This window comes from Budorcas taxicolor, chromosome 22 (assembly GCF_023091745.1).
Source record: "Budorcas taxicolor isolate Tak-1 chromosome 22, Takin1.1, whole genome shotgun sequence".
Classification (NCBI taxonomy): domain Eukaryota; kingdom Metazoa; phylum Chordata; class Mammalia; order Artiodactyla; family Bovidae; genus Budorcas; species Budorcas taxicolor.
The window spans coordinates 58,511,143-58,526,369 of NC_068931.1; the positions used below are offsets into that span (position 1 = coordinate 58,511,143).

At 45.9% G+C, this 15,227-nt stretch overlaps 1 protein-coding gene across 1 annotated transcript in view; it reads left to right on the plus strand.

The window, feature by feature from the left end:
* Positions 1 to 8,088: 8,088 nt before the first annotated feature.
* Positions 8,089 to 15,227, plus strand: part of LOC128067560 (O-acyltransferase like protein-like) — a 65,420-nt gene continuing 58,281 nt past the window's right edge. The window contains exon 1 of the mRNA XM_052660594.1: positions 8,089 to 8,242. Coding sequence (XP_052516554.1) covers positions 8,089 to 8,242 — 154 coding nt within the window. The remainder of the gene's footprint in view (positions 8,243 to 15,227) is intronic.

The following is a 15,227-nucleotide window of genomic DNA, read 5'->3' on the forward strand; positions in this document are numbered from 1 at the left end:
TCATAGCACTTTTCATTTGGTCCTGCATTTGAACCTTGCAATAAACCTGTGTGGTGGGCTGCACGGGTCCTAATAGCCTAGTTTTACAGTCGAGGAAGCTGAGCTCAGATTTACGCTCTTGGCCCGAGCCCTCGTAGCTGGTAAGTGGCTTTGCGTATTAGAACCCAGATATTCTTGCTCTAAATCTAGCGCTCGCTCTCTGTGCTTATGTGCATATCGACAGATACTCCTTTATTCAACAAATAAAAAGTATTTGCAAAACACGATACTAGAATTTTTGTCTGTGGCGCTATGGCTTTTCTAAGGTAACCTGGGAGTCTTATCTACTCAAATACCCAAGCATGCTTGGTAATACGAAATTGGCATCTACAGAATGCCTAGTTGAGCAATGAAGAAAGGTTTTTAAACGTTCAGAGGTCGCACAACGAAGAAGCTGAAATCCAGAGTAGGAAAGCAGTACCCAGGGTCTTCCCTGGCGGCTCCGTGGTGAAGAACACCTGCCAACGCTGGAGACAGGTTTGACCCCTGGTCTGGGAAGACCCCACATGCTGCTGAGCAGCCCAGCCCGTGCGGCGCATCTACTGAGCCTCTGCCCTGGAGCCCGTGAGCCAACTCCCGGGCCTTTGTGCCGCGACCACTGAAGCCCGGGTGCCCTCGGGCCTGTGCTCTGCACCAAGAGGAGCCCACACGCTGTAACCAGAGAAAAGCCCGTGCCGCCACGAGGACGGCCAAGGGTAAATCATTATAGAAACAACCAGTACCCAGGCTGTAGCCTGGATGGCTCTACTGGAGAGGGAATTGATGAGCTGGAAGATGGATTGTGAAGAAACCCCCTAGGACGCAGCACAGAGATAAGGAGATGAAATACATCAAGGAGGCTAGGAGTCTGGAAAGATAACAGAAGCAGGTTTAATGGGCTTCCCTGGTGGCTCAGCAGTGAAGAATCTCCCTGCTGGTGCAGAAGACATGGGTTCCATCCGTGGGTTGAGAAGATCTCCTGGCAGAAGGAAATGGCAACTTAGTCCAGTATTCTTGCCTGGGAAATCCCATGGACAGAGGAGCCTGGTGGGCTACAGTCGATGGGGTCACAGATAGTTGGAGATGACATGGTCGACTACAATGAGTTTAATAGTTCCAGAAAGGGGGAGTAGAATTGGGGAGAGCCAGTACAGAGAATTTTTGTTTACTTGCTAAGTTGTTCCCAACTCTTTTGACCCCAAGGACTATAGCCTGCCAGGCTCCTCTGCCCACAGAATTCTCCAGGCAAGAATACTGGAGTGGGTTGCCATTTCCATATCCAGTGGAAATTTTCTAGCTATCGACGGAAGACATGAATGTATGGATTAACATGGTGGATGCTGAGCAAAATATCCACATTGGGGCTTATGAGTTTTGCCCATTTTATACTAGTTGTAACTGGGGCACATTCCATGAATTTTTAGGAATCCCACTTCCTCTGTTGGTGAGGAAGGGGTGAGGCTGGCAAGAGTAGGCTGGGTCCAAGCTGTAAAAAACTTTGAATGACAATCCAGGGGGGTTGTACTCTGATCAAGATGAAGTATTTGGACAGGGGAGTGATACCAGATGAACTGGTAGCAGTGCTTAGGAAGGATTGTGGGAGAGTGTATCGAGCAGTATTAAGTTAGGCTGTGCTGTGGTTGTAACCTTTCATCTTAATGACTTACAGCGAGACATTTCTTGCCCAGATGTTGCTCCAAGGCTCCACTTTGAACGAAAGCTGCCGGGTGTTGTGGCAGAAGGCGAGTGCGGTTGGATGCTCGGGCCCAGAAGGGACAAATGCCCGTCTCACTGCCAAAGCCAGTCACACAGTCCCGGCTCACGACAAGGAGGCAGAGAAGTGTGGTCCCACCTCGTGCCCAGAAGGCAGAAGACTGGAAATGCTGGCACAGCCTAAATGGCCATCCCGGGAAGAGTTTAAATCGGTGTAGCTACACAGTGGGCCACGTGGCCTTGAGGACTCAGCTCAGGGTAGAGGCAGGAGGCTTAGAAAGAGGCTGCAGTCGTAGGGAGCACTTCAGGAGGAGGATGAACATAAATTCCAAGCTGCAGGATACAGAGAAGAGACTGTGAAAGTTCTAACCTAAACGATTTTTTAATGAACAGAAAAGAGATTTATTTCAAGGTGTGGACTACTTACATAGAAATATAGAAGCAAAGATGAAGAGCTGTTTATAGGGAAGGTGAGCTTGAACATTAGATATCCATTCAAGGTTAGTTTTTGTTTGAAGGAATGTGTGTGATTGAGAGATTTTTATCAATAATTGAGTAGCAGTAATACATAAAGAGGAGATGGCAGTGGCACCCCACTCCAGTGTTCTTGCCTGGAAAATCCCATCGATGGAGGAGCCTGGTGGGCTACAGTCCATGGGGTCGCTAAGAGTCGGACATGACTGAGCGATTTCACTCTCACTTTTCACTTTCATGCATTGGAGGAGGAAATGGCAACCCACTCCAGTGTTCTTGCCTGGAGAATCCCAGGGACGGTGGAGCCTGGTGGGCTGCTGTCTATGGGGTTGCACAGAGTCGGACACGACTGAAGCGCCTTAGCAATACATGAAGAAGAATGCCAGCAAGGTGGTAAAACATAAAATGTAGCAAAGAATGACGTAGGCTTAGCATCCATGGCATAGACAACTGCTTCCCGCCACATTTTCTTCAAATTCCTGAGTCCTGCTGCAGTACAGATTCCAAAGAACAACTGATCTACCCCAAAGCACTGATGGGCACCTCTCTTCAGGGTCAGTAAGCTAGTGAGTTCCAGGATCTTTGACCAATGGAAATTTCCTATTGAAAAGTTTGGCTGAAAAAGTTTATATATTTCATAACCATCATGCCATGAGTACTTTTTTTTTTTTTAATGCCTTCTTGGAAGGTGAAAGTTGTGTTTAAAGAACTTTATAAAATAAAATATGCCTTAAGGAAACCATTTATCCCAAAGAATGGGTCTGAAAATAAAGAGGGGTGTACCAAATGTGGGTGTTCTTTATGCCATTTAGTTACACACACACACACACACACAGCCAATGAGATGCTATAAGGATACCAGATTGTGGCCCTTCCTTTTAAGTGTACATCTTCCGAATAAGGAACCTGTAGTTAGCTTAAAAACTTGACTTCTCCTGCACAGTTCAGTCTTTGCTTAAATGGTTTTTTTTTTTAAGACTCGTTATAGAGTTACTTTCTTTTTTAAAATTTACTTATTTTTTGGTTGCAGTGCATGGACTTATCGTGGGAGCTTCTCTTGTGGCGGAGCCCAGGCTCTAGGCATGTGGGCTTCGGTAGTTGCAGCTGCACTCGGCACCTGCCCTCGGTCATTTTGGCTCGGGGCTTGAGAGCGAGGACTCGGCAGCTCGAGAGCGAGGACTCGGCAGCTCGAGAGCAAGGACTCACTAGCTCGAGAGCGAGGACTCAGTAGCTGTGGCACATGGGCTTTGCTCGGCGGCATGCAGAATCTTCCTGGACCAGGGATAAAACCCATGTCCCCCGCATTGGCAGGTGGATTCTTATCCACTAAACCACCAAGGAAGTCCTTAAATGGATTCTTGAAAACTTTCTTGTTTGAGTTTCTTTTTGCAGTGAGGAACCTCACATTCCTACAGAGTTAATCTTAAACCTTTGGGATATGAAACGTGAGCTTATTTCTCTGCACAGAGCCTCTCTTCCTGGTGCTAGAAGCTTCTGGACTAGCTGGTGTGAATTCTGTAGGCAGCATGACTCCCAAAGCACTGATTCTGAACAGCCTGGCCTCGATCCACATGGTCTGTGTGTAAGGTCAAATTTGAGACTGGGCTACTGTCAGTCTTTGCGGTACCAGAGAGCATTCTCTTTTGACATCCGTTTCCCCTCCCTACAGTCCCTGTAGCTTTGGGTGAACATTTTAGTAAAGACTCAACACACTGGATGATGAAAGTTTCATCACCTTGGCCTGTGTTTTGCTGGAAGTCTGTTCATTTATGTCTGCTGCCTTTGTTAGAAAGGGAGACCTGGGGGTGTCCAGCATCCGGGTCCTGTGTGAACTAGGGCCCTAGCAGAACGCAAATGCCACACTAGGAAAGCTTTACTTTTACCGTAATTAAGGAAGGGACTGTGTACTAGGTTGGAACGAAGGATGTCGAGGGTCACAGAGAACGAGAGCCACAGTCACAGCCAAGGAAGAGCGGTGGGAAAGAAATTACGGAGAAGCTTCCGCTTCACCCTCGACAGTTTCCAGCCTGCTCCTGCCACTGGTGAAAACAGAACAAAAGCCAGAAAACAAGGAGACACAGTCATGTTCTGCAATGTCAGTGTGCTGGGCACAGGGTGGGACACAAGGACGCTTGGCGGATGGGCGCTGGGGTGGGAGACAAGATTAGGATCACAGATCAGAAGGGCGTGCTCTGCACCACGCACGTTTCACCCCCTATAGGGAAGCTGGCAGCTGGAACCGGGACTGTGGATTACATATCTACCTTTTGTACCAATTTCCTCTCCAGGTTTGCCCTGGAATTATGCCCTGGCCCTAGTGGTTATTTTTACTTAAGGAAACAGAAGAGCTTTTCCCAGAAAACATGTTTCCAAATTAAACTTATGGGGTTAGTTTTGACTCCTAAAGCAACGCTATTTATGTTTCATGGTATTTAAAGGAACTGATTATTTAATGTGCTTTTCTATTTGATTGTAAGCTGCTATCCTTGGGCTTTCCTTAGTTATAATTGTAAATTTCACTACCATGGCAAGTTTGTTTCTAAACACAGTTCTTTGCAAGATGATATTTTTACCTAGGGGAACTCTAAAATTAGAGTCCACCCTATCACACTTCCAACTAGGTTCCAGAAAGGGAGGATTTAGCACAACAGCAATTGTCTGATCTTCAAGTCAGGTTTAATTGGATTGGTTATTTCTGGAGAAGAAACATCTTTTTTTTTTTGAAAAGAAAAAAAAAAAAAAGAACAAGGAAGGGATAGAGCCCCTGATTGGAGAGGATGGTGTGAAGTTGATGTGAGTCAGGAGAAAGCAGAGTTGCCTGTGTCAGAGGAAACGACCCCGTCTGGACAGCGTACAAGACAGATCTCTAAGCAGGGGTAATGGACATTTGTCCTGACTCCATCAGTTCAGCGTCTGATTCCTTTCTGGGAATCTACCACGGTGTGAACCTCTGAGAGATGGATCTTGCCTCCTACTCCCGAAACCAGAAGGCCATCCTCCTTGACCCCCAGCAGCCCAACCCCGGGCATGGGATGACCAGCACTTGGTCAAAATGGTGCTCTTGCTTTGACCCTGGAGTCGGTGATGCAGCAAAGTAGGGACAGTTTAAATCTGCGCGTGTGGTAGCATGGTGGCCCTGGTCGTGGTGACTGCAGACGGGGAACCACAGAGCACTGCGCTCGTTGGTCAGGAAGAGGGGAGAACCAGGACCTGGGAGAAAAGAACGTGGACATTGCTCGGCATCTCTGCCCAGCTGGGAACCAGTCTGCCTTCCAGGAAGCACCGATAATCTTGGCCCCAAGGGTCCGCTCATGGTGGAACATGTTGAAGCTTAAGCTTGTCCTTCCCTCTTAATAAGACACTATCCTAGCAACACGACAATGTCAGTTATTTCATTTTAATATCCTACAGAAGTATAGTTGATTTGGCCTTCCCAGAGGATGTAGGAGACACAGGTTTAATCCCTAAGTCAGGAAGATCCCCTGGAGAAGAGAATGGCTGTCCACTCCAGTATTCAGTTCAGTTCAGTCGCTTAGTCGTGTCCAACTCTTTGCGACCCCATGAACCACAGCACGCCAGGCCTCCCTGTCCATCACCAACTCCCGGAGTTTACCCAAACTCATGTCCATTGAGCCAGCTTCTTGAATCCAATGGCGGCGGCATTAACAACAGCACCAGCCAGTGATAGCCACCGCCTTGGGAAATGATAGAGGTATGCTTTCAGGAAGGGAAGGCATTCTTTATTTTCATGTCCTATTTTTACACCCAGCATGGTGCCATGTGGAAAATAGGTGCTTAAAACATCTTCAAAGAACAGCTGAGTCTCCTTGAAGCTTGATTACTCAAAATTTTATTTCTTAAAGTTGGGAAAAACATTATAAAGGTCTTGAAAAGTGACATTCTCTCTTTTTTTTATGTGGAATTTTAAAAGATCATTTAGGTGGTTTTTATTACTGATTAAAATCTGGATATGTATTCTGCTCATTAGATTTCCCCCTCTATTGACAAAGGATGGAACACTTCACACTGAATTCTAAAAGGTGATTTCATATTTTCAAGGACTATACAATGTCAACAACTGATGTGGAAATTAATCCAGGCTTGAGAGATTTTTCTGCTTAATCATTCTTAAATATCCGAATTACCTAAACCTCCAGTATTTTCAACCCTCCCCTTCTTTGCCTTTTATTTATTTATTTTTTAACATTGAAAGTGTTAAGCACAGGAGACGCACATGGAATTGAGACCTTTAACACGAATGTTTATTACTCAAGAGCGCTGATGTAATACGAGGAAACAGCTGAAGTAGGCTGATTGCATGCTTTCATGCATTTACAGATGGGGAAAGGGAACAGCTTCGACTCTGGTTTCTGGTGCCAAATTAGGTCCATTTTTCAGTCCAAGTTCTTGCTTCCTCCGTGTAGTTCCAGATTGGGTGTTCTCCTTCATGTTTTGCACTGACATTTCAGCTTCCACTTCAATTTCAGAACAGTCTCCCAGGCGCATAGTAACAGTCAGTGTATTCACAGCAGAAAATAATTTTGAAGGTAGACTCAGAGGGTTTCAAGGTCAGAGACCTTAAAGGTGATTTTTAAAAAGACCATTTGATGAATAAATCTCATCGATACCACTCTCATCTAGCGCTCAGTCAATATTTGGATACCTCCAAGGGCAGACACCTCTCTACCATTGGAAAGAGCCCAGTTCATCTTTGGGTAGTTTTGACGAGAAAACTCTCCACTGTTTCAAAACTGTCCTTTTGTAACTTGGAGCTGATGATCTGTTTTTCTCCAAGGAACTATTCACCCTGTATCACTTTAACTGCTTCTGCGCCTGACTCTTTTTTCTTTAGATCAATAACCATAACAGAATAATAATAAATCCCCACAATAGCCACTGTGTATTAAGGGTCTACTATAGGTCAGACGGGCTTCCCAGGCGGCGCTAGTGGTAAAGAGCCTGTCTGACAATGAGGAGACTTGAGACGCAGGTTCGACCCCTGGGTTGGGAAGATCCCCTGAAGGAGGGAATTCCTACCCACTCCAGTATTCTTGCCTGGAGGATCCCGTGGACAGAGGAGCCTGGCTGGCTACCGTCCAGGGGGTCACCAAGAGCTGGACACGACTAACTTTCACTTAGAGAGGTTATTATTTAAGGACAGACTTCCTAGAAAGAAAGTATCTATACCATGAGAAATCCAGATCCACACATTGCATGTTTTTTCAAGGTAGATGAACGCAGTCACCATGGTCTTTTTCCAGCATCGCTGGCTTCGTTGGATGTGCGTCCTAAGCCCCCTGGGATGAAGTGGGTGTTTATTTGTCCTACTGAAATACCGGGTGTTTCCGTGGGGAGGTTCATTACTCCCACTTGCGGCTTTCAAATCCGGCAAACATATTAACAGATGCAGAAAATGCCCAGATGATGACGCAGAAGCCCTTCTTTGCTTAGCATTTCCTGAACTTTCCATAGATTGGATTCACACTCGTTCTTGGATAAAAACCCAATCCTGCCACCTCACTTCCTCCATTTGTTTATTTGTTAAACCCAGAGATGTACATAGGCATCTGACGCGAGAAAGTCTAGGCTGGTCCCTAGTAACTGGCAATGTTAATCTGCATAACTAAAGGAAGCCAGGTGGTCAGCGGCCCCCACATCAACAGGGTGATTTTACTCAACATTAACAAGTCACACACAAATCGGTTTCCATGGTTTGTTCAATGCGGCCACTTTGCAGGTGGCGGAGGAGACACAGCTTGTCTCTGCACGTCAAGGCGCGAGAAGGTCACGTTTCCCCCCGACACGTTGTAGTCTGATGTTCATAAATGCAAGTTTTGTCTAGGAGGGAAACTTGGCCCTGGCAGGCGAAGGTCTTCACGGAAGATGGCCCTGACTCTGCTGCTTCGTCTGCTCTCTTTTCAATCTCAACTGCCTTTTGTTTTTCCCGCAAGAAATGTTTCTCTCAAGTGCATGCAGGACGTTGAAGAATTCCTTTCTGATCTGAATTCAGTGGAGCCCAAAGAATATGCTCTAAGAAGTAAGTAGGTTTTTCCTGGCCCGTTGGGTAGCTGAACATGGGGCAGACAGGTTTGGACTTGGGATGTTCTAGAAAAGCTCTTGAGAATTAAAAACCCAGGACCAAATAGGAAAGAGAAGAGATGCTCAATTTACAATTTGCACCAGGAATCAAGAAGGAAGAAGGAATTTTAACTGCAGAAGGCACTAGAGAGAGTGGTATTAATTCCAGCCAGAAGGAATCTCATGAGGACCAGTTTCTCAATGAGATGAAGATTATTTGTAAATTGTATGATGCTGTTTACTATTTTTGAAGTTGATAACATTTCACCACTGTATGAGATAGCTTGGTTTATTTCTTTCTCTAGACATTTAGTCTGCATTCGATAAAGAATTGCTTCACTATTTAGAAAACAGGCTCTGCCCATTATATGTTTGATGGTAAATTCTGAGGAGTATTTTGGTGAACGTATTGGCTCAGATTGTATATAATAAGTTTGATTGTAGCCAGACCTCTTTGCATGTGATATGGATGGACAGCAGGCTGCAGTAATTTTATTTTTTGTTAGTTTTCCAGAATTATTTTCACAGCTAAAGGGACATATACATCCCTGCCAGAAAGTGGCAAGAAATCAGATTCATTTTCCGTGGGATAACCTCTCCAGGAGAATGATTCCTTCTTGATGCTGATGTAAACCACTAAGGAGGAAAAATGTAAAAACTCACTTTTTCCAAAGCCAGAAACATTCTCACGGCAATTTTCATTTCCATTTAACACATGAATAATTTACTTTGTATTGGGAAATCCAAATAGGAACATAATATACATTATAAAGATAAACAAAAGTTTCGATCTAATATTGAGTAATTCAAAACAGCACATGACTTGAAGCAATTACTTCAAATTATATGTTCTTGTAGTTAATGAAATGATAGGGTAATATGAATCTGATGGATTCAGTAACCCTCTGCAAGTTTCATTTTGGAGCTGATTATGTTTTTCTGTAATACTTGGTGATATTGACAGGGAACATTCTGACAAACACAGGCCAGATAAGCTGGCCAAGAAAATCCGGAAGGGTGCGATGAGTCCTGGCGGTGCGATGGAGGGAGGTGTCGTCATCGTTAGTCACAGCCTCGTGAGTGCTTTATCTCTTCCGTTGCTCTAGCCATGCCCCTTTGATGTTCCATCTGTAGGGAAAACTGAAACCTTATCTCTTTTTTTAGTTATAGAAGTGTCCCAAAGTCGAGCGGTCCACGGAAGAGCTGATTGATGCATATAAGTGGGGTAGAGGACCATCGGCTAACAGGCGAATGCTGCAGTCTGGTGGTGTAGCTGGGTCTCATCCTAGTGCGTTCCCAACGCCCTTGGCATCGTTGCTTTGACGTGTTGTTTGAGATTTTCGAGCGTAGAACGTAGTTCTGACCTTTGTTCTCAGCATGGTTTTCCTGACAGTCATGTGGATGGAAAAATAATGAAAGTCAGTATTTACAGAGTGTGTTTACATGGTGAACGCCGCTCCCAGCCCAGTGCAAGAGTTGCCTCTCGTTTAGTGCTCATGCCCTCTCCTACCCGTGGGGAGGGCATTATTTTCACATCTGTTTTATAAGTGAGCCACAAAGATCCAAAGCATCTTGCCAAAATAAGTGATGCAGGTAGGATTTGAAACCAGGTCATCTGATTCCCAAACCTGCATTTTCAATTACTGCCCCAAATAAACAGCAACAGAGAAACAAGACCAAAAATAGTCATCAGCCAAAAAAAAAAAAAAAAAAAGAATGAAGCAGAAACACAGGTATCAATATGAAGGGAATATGCAGAAACAACATCAAGGAAAAAAGTCGTGGAAGAATATATATATATATAGTAGGCAAAGTTTCAAAAATGCAACTTAAGGTGCTCTACTGCTTTCGGGGATATACGTACCTAGTACAAATGGAAAGAAATGCATGAGAATGATAACCTCCAAATTCGGTTAGAGGTTGCCCTGCAGAGGGGATGGTGAGGGTAGGGATGTCATTGGGGATCCATCAGGGTGAACTGTGTTTTTTAAGCTGGGCGACTGCAACACAGGTGTTTCTTGTTTTTTTTTTTTTCTTTGTGCCTTTTTAAGATATTAAACGTCTCAGTAATGTTTTAAAACTCCATCCCCAATCCAAAGCACAGAGACGACACCAGTAGAACCTCTGATAATGGGTGGGGTCTGAGGATTTAAGTGGAGGGAGAGAGTGCTTGAAATTCAGGCAGACGTGTTTGTTTTTGCAGAAGGGAATTGGCATCTTTGCTGCTGCGGAACAGGAGAGAGCTTGGTCTTAGAGCCTGAGGCAGACACTCGGTCTGGCAGAGGAGGCTGGATTGGAGAGGGTGGAGCTTATGGGAGGGATGAATCCAGGAGCACGACTCTAAGATGAGGTTTCTGTGCGTCCTTCCCTGCATCCGTCTCCATGAAAGGGAACAGACTCCAGCCATCGCTGTTTGAAGGCTTCCCTGTTGCCCCCCTCTGGGCCCCTGTCTGATTCTATCCCCACCTCTGCCCCTCTGCTGCTGATTTTTTGTTTATTTGTCTATTTCTAGCCGCCCTGGGTTTTTGTTGCTGCACTTGGGCTTTCTCTGGTTGCCTCTCACCTTGGGGCTCCTTCTGTCGTGGGGCGCAGGCCAGGGCCGCAGGATGCAGCAGTTTCGGTGGCAGGCTCGTTAGCTGTGGCCGGTGGGCTTTAGAGAGCTACCTTTGTAGCTGCGGCCCCCAGGGTTAGGATCTGAGGCAACATGGGATCCTCCCAGGCCAGAGACTGAACCAGTATCTCTTGCATTGCAAGGTATTCTTAACCGCTGGACCACCAGGGAAGCGCTTGTTTTTCTTTTATACTCCACAATCCACAGCAATCTATGTTCAATCACTTACATGAAAGTTGCAGCCTCAAAGACTTCTGGCATCTTCTCTGCTGACTAGTCATTTCTTTCTCTATTTTCTTTCTTCTTGACCGCGGTGGTGTCGACTATCTTCTTAACACTTGCCTCTTTCTAACTCAAGGATCGTCCTTCCTTACGGGGATCTGTCTTCTCTCTCCACCTCTCTCTGCCTGCACCTTCCCACCCGCTCTTTTCCTCTCTGTCCCTTCCTTGTAAACAGAACCCCATTTTAGAAACGAGGTATCGCTCCACAGACTCTGCTGGGTGGGCAGGTCTGGCACCTGGGCGCTCCTCCTGTTGAGGCCGAGAACCAGCCGTGTGCTTGGCCCCAGCCAAGCCGTGTCCCTCTGCTAAACGAGTCTTCCCACCCATGAAGTAGAGAGCTTGTGCTTCTCAAAGTGTGAGGATCTGCAGCAGCTTAAAAATGTTCTAATGTCTCCGCTTAGCAGTATGCTCCAGCCAGGGTCGAGTGTTTAAGCTGAATGTCCAACACGGGGACTTTTAAGAGTTAAATCACAGAAATTAACAATTGGGTAGAGTATGTTAGAGAGAAGGGGGATGGCAGCCCAGGTATTCTTGCCTGGAGAATCCCAGGGACGGAGGAGCCTGGTGGGCTGCGGTCTATGGGGTCGCACAGAGTCAGACACAACTGAAGCGACTTAGCAGCAGCAGAGAATGTTAAGAACAAAAGGAATGAATACTCGAAAGTCATCCCTTCCTAATGGCTGTAGTGCATCTGGCCATCATCTGTACTCTTTAAAATTTTTATTAAATTTTTGATTGATGTCGTTTATTTGGCTGTGCCAGGGCTCAGCTGCAGCACACGGGATCTTCAGTCGTTCACTGTCGGCATGTGGGACCTTTAGTTGCGGCTTGTGGGGTTTAGTTCCCTGACCAGGGATCAAACCCAGGCCTCCTGCCCTGGGAGTGGGGAGTCTTAGCCAGTGGACCCTCAGGGAAGTCCCCATCATCTGTACTCCTGAACGAGTCTGTGCGGTGGAAATGTACTGCTGGGCTACTGCGCGTCAACCTCCGAGCTCAAGCTCAGGGACAGCAGGCTTGGGGCTTGACGTCAGCAGTGGAAGTTTATTCACCGCACTAGTCAGCAATCCCTGCAGGTCAGGACTTGTGTTGTTGACTGTCTAGACTTCAGAAGTTGATGGAGAAAATGTTACAAATGAAAACTTAAACTGTGTTTATGTCTATAGCCTTCTCCTTATAAATAGCACCCAAAACTGTCATTCAGCAAAAACATGGCTCACATCCTGGACAAATGGGTGAAGTTCTGGCATATCTTCCTGGCTTCACATCCGTATTACTCATGAAGATGGACAAAAATATCACCGACCGTTTATGTGGGGATGACACTCATTGGTGTCATAGGCAAAATCATAGATTGGCAACAGAAAACGAGAATTTGGCAAAAATTAATGAAAACATTCTGTGAGTGTCAATTGGCTATGTATGGAATTCATAACAAGGAGTATTATTATTTTTTAAATGATATTTACATTTTTAATGAGACATAGCTTATTTTGTTTTCAATATTTATTTGGCTGTGCCAAGTCTTAGCTGTGGCCTGTGGGATCTAGTTCCCTGACCAGGGATCAAACGTGGGTCTGCGGCACGGGGAGCTCAGAGTCTCAGCCCCTGGACCACGTTTCTTCCTGTTTTCCCTTCCCTTTTGTTCTATCACCGCTTTTGGTTCTCCACCCCCACACCTACTTGTTTTCCTTGCTGTGTTTCTAATATTAGATTTTAATACAACATGGTGAATTTGTTTAGTCTCTAAGCTGTGTCTGGCTCTTTTTTGACTGCATAGCCTATAGCCCGCCAGGCTCTTCTGTCCTTGGGATCTCCCAGGCAAGAATACTGGAGTGGGTTGCCATTTCTTCTCCAGGGGATCTTCCTGACGCAGGGATCAAACTCTGCTTCTCCAGCATTGGCAGGCAGATTCTTTACCACTGAGCCGCCTAGGAAGCCCTTAGTGAACATGGGATCTTTATTAAATACATGTGGTGTGTGTGTGAGTTGCTCAGTCATGCCCAACTCTTTGTGACCCCATGGACTGCAATCCACCAGGTTCCTCTGTCCATGAGATTTTCCAGGCAAGGATACTGGAGTGGGTTGCCATTTCCTTCTCCATGTGGAGATAGAGGTATATCTGTATATCCATATACCCTTTCATTCTAATCTGGGGACTTCCCGCCTTTGGCTTTATTATGTATGTTCTAGAATAATGATCTCACGTCTCCCATCTGAATATCTTAGCTTCTTCCATCTTTCCTTTTTTCACCTGGAAACTAAGAAGGGTTTATGCTCTTCTGTGTTGGCACTTGGTATAAATGTTTTACTATATAGTTTAAAGAGCAGATAATGAGCAGATGACCAGAACACACAATGGAAACGCCATTGAAAGGAGACCCTGAAGCCATGTTCTGTGTCTGTGGTCCTACCCGGCACCTGCTCGGTCATCCCTGCAGGTCTCTCCAGGGCTCACAGTGCTCTCAGTTTCCACCCTCCCGGGGTCCCATCTCTCCGCAATCTTGTTGTACTTTCCCCGATTACGTGGCTGCTGCTTCTCTCCAGGCCCGCAGCTCCCTCCACCACGGCTCACGAGCTACTTGGTGGTTCCCTTGGCTTGGATTAGAATCCCCACTTGGAGAGTGTTACAGGTTGAATTGTGTCCTCTGAAAAGATATGTTGAAACCCCAAGTCCTGGCAGTGTGGTCCATGATCCTGTTTCCAAACAGGATCTTTTTTTTTTTTTAATTGTCACCTTCAATTTTATCCATCACTGAAAGGATGATGGTCAGCGTTCCAGGGATGCCCCACGCACTGGCATGAAACAGCAAGGCTTTCTTCTCAATAGCTTCACTACCCCACTTTGGCACAGCTGCCAAGAACCATGTGATGGTAAGAATCACCCACCAAACGCTGCCAGCCATAGTAAAAAAAATAGAGTATCATAAAAAGCATGATACAGGCTTTGTTATGAGATCCTTGGGTCACTGTGGAAGCCTTATACTGTGCGGGGCTGGATGCATTGCAGGCAACTTGGTCCTCAAGCAAAAACCCAATAAAGAAAATTAATGACACCATCATGTAGCAGACGGCATACATTATAATGGGCCTTTCAGGACAACGGAATCTTATCACATCAATCAAAAAAGTTAAAAAAAATAAGCAACGTGGCAGAGAGGCAAATGCCTGAAATCAGTCCTGTGAAACACCGAGCAAATGAAAGCTCTTCTCTCCTAAAGTACATATTTGGACAAGGAGGTGATCAATCATGCATGTGCAAAAAGGCACAGCCAAGATCAGGATCGATTTTCAACTCTCGGGGACACCAAAAGCCACAGTCCCTCTTCACTGCCACTGAGGCTCCGTCAGTAGGATCGCCAGCTAAGTGCAGGGCCACCAGCCGAGGACACGGCTCACCACAGTCCGGGAACCGCCATGGTTAAAACTGCTGTGTGTTGGGCATAGTGATTCAGAAGACTGGGCGTGAAGGCAGTGTTATAAGGCAAATCCTGGCACACCCTCAAGGTGATAGGCTCAAAGAAAACAAACTGTGCCCACCTATACAGCCCACAAACATAGTCAAGGGCCATAGATAGAAGATGATCCAACTCATAGCCATGCTTTCTCGATTGAATGGGATTCAGATGATCAGCCCTCCGCAATATGTATTTTAGGTCTTTGTACACCTGCAGGTCTCAGCTTGAAAGGACTTCTATCTTACTGTTAAGTTCTTCAAACAGAATTACTCTTTGCACCGTCGGAGGTGTGTTAGCTTGGTCTCACAAAAGGCATCTGTTTTTGGTTTCACAATATGGGAAAATGATATCATCTTGCCTCTTCTTTTCACTTGATTCCATCGGGTACCATGTGGCCAACGTGTCAAGTTGATCAACCACATTCCCAAACAACAGATTTCATCTTAGGAGAAGAGCTATTTCTTCCTTTGACTGAAATGTCTCACACCTCAGGGCCCGGCTCCCGGGGGCCTGCGGTGCCGGCTGGGGGTGGCCGCCGGTCCCTCATGAAAACGGAGCCAGCCAGGGGAATGGCAACCCACTGTAGTGTTCTGCGG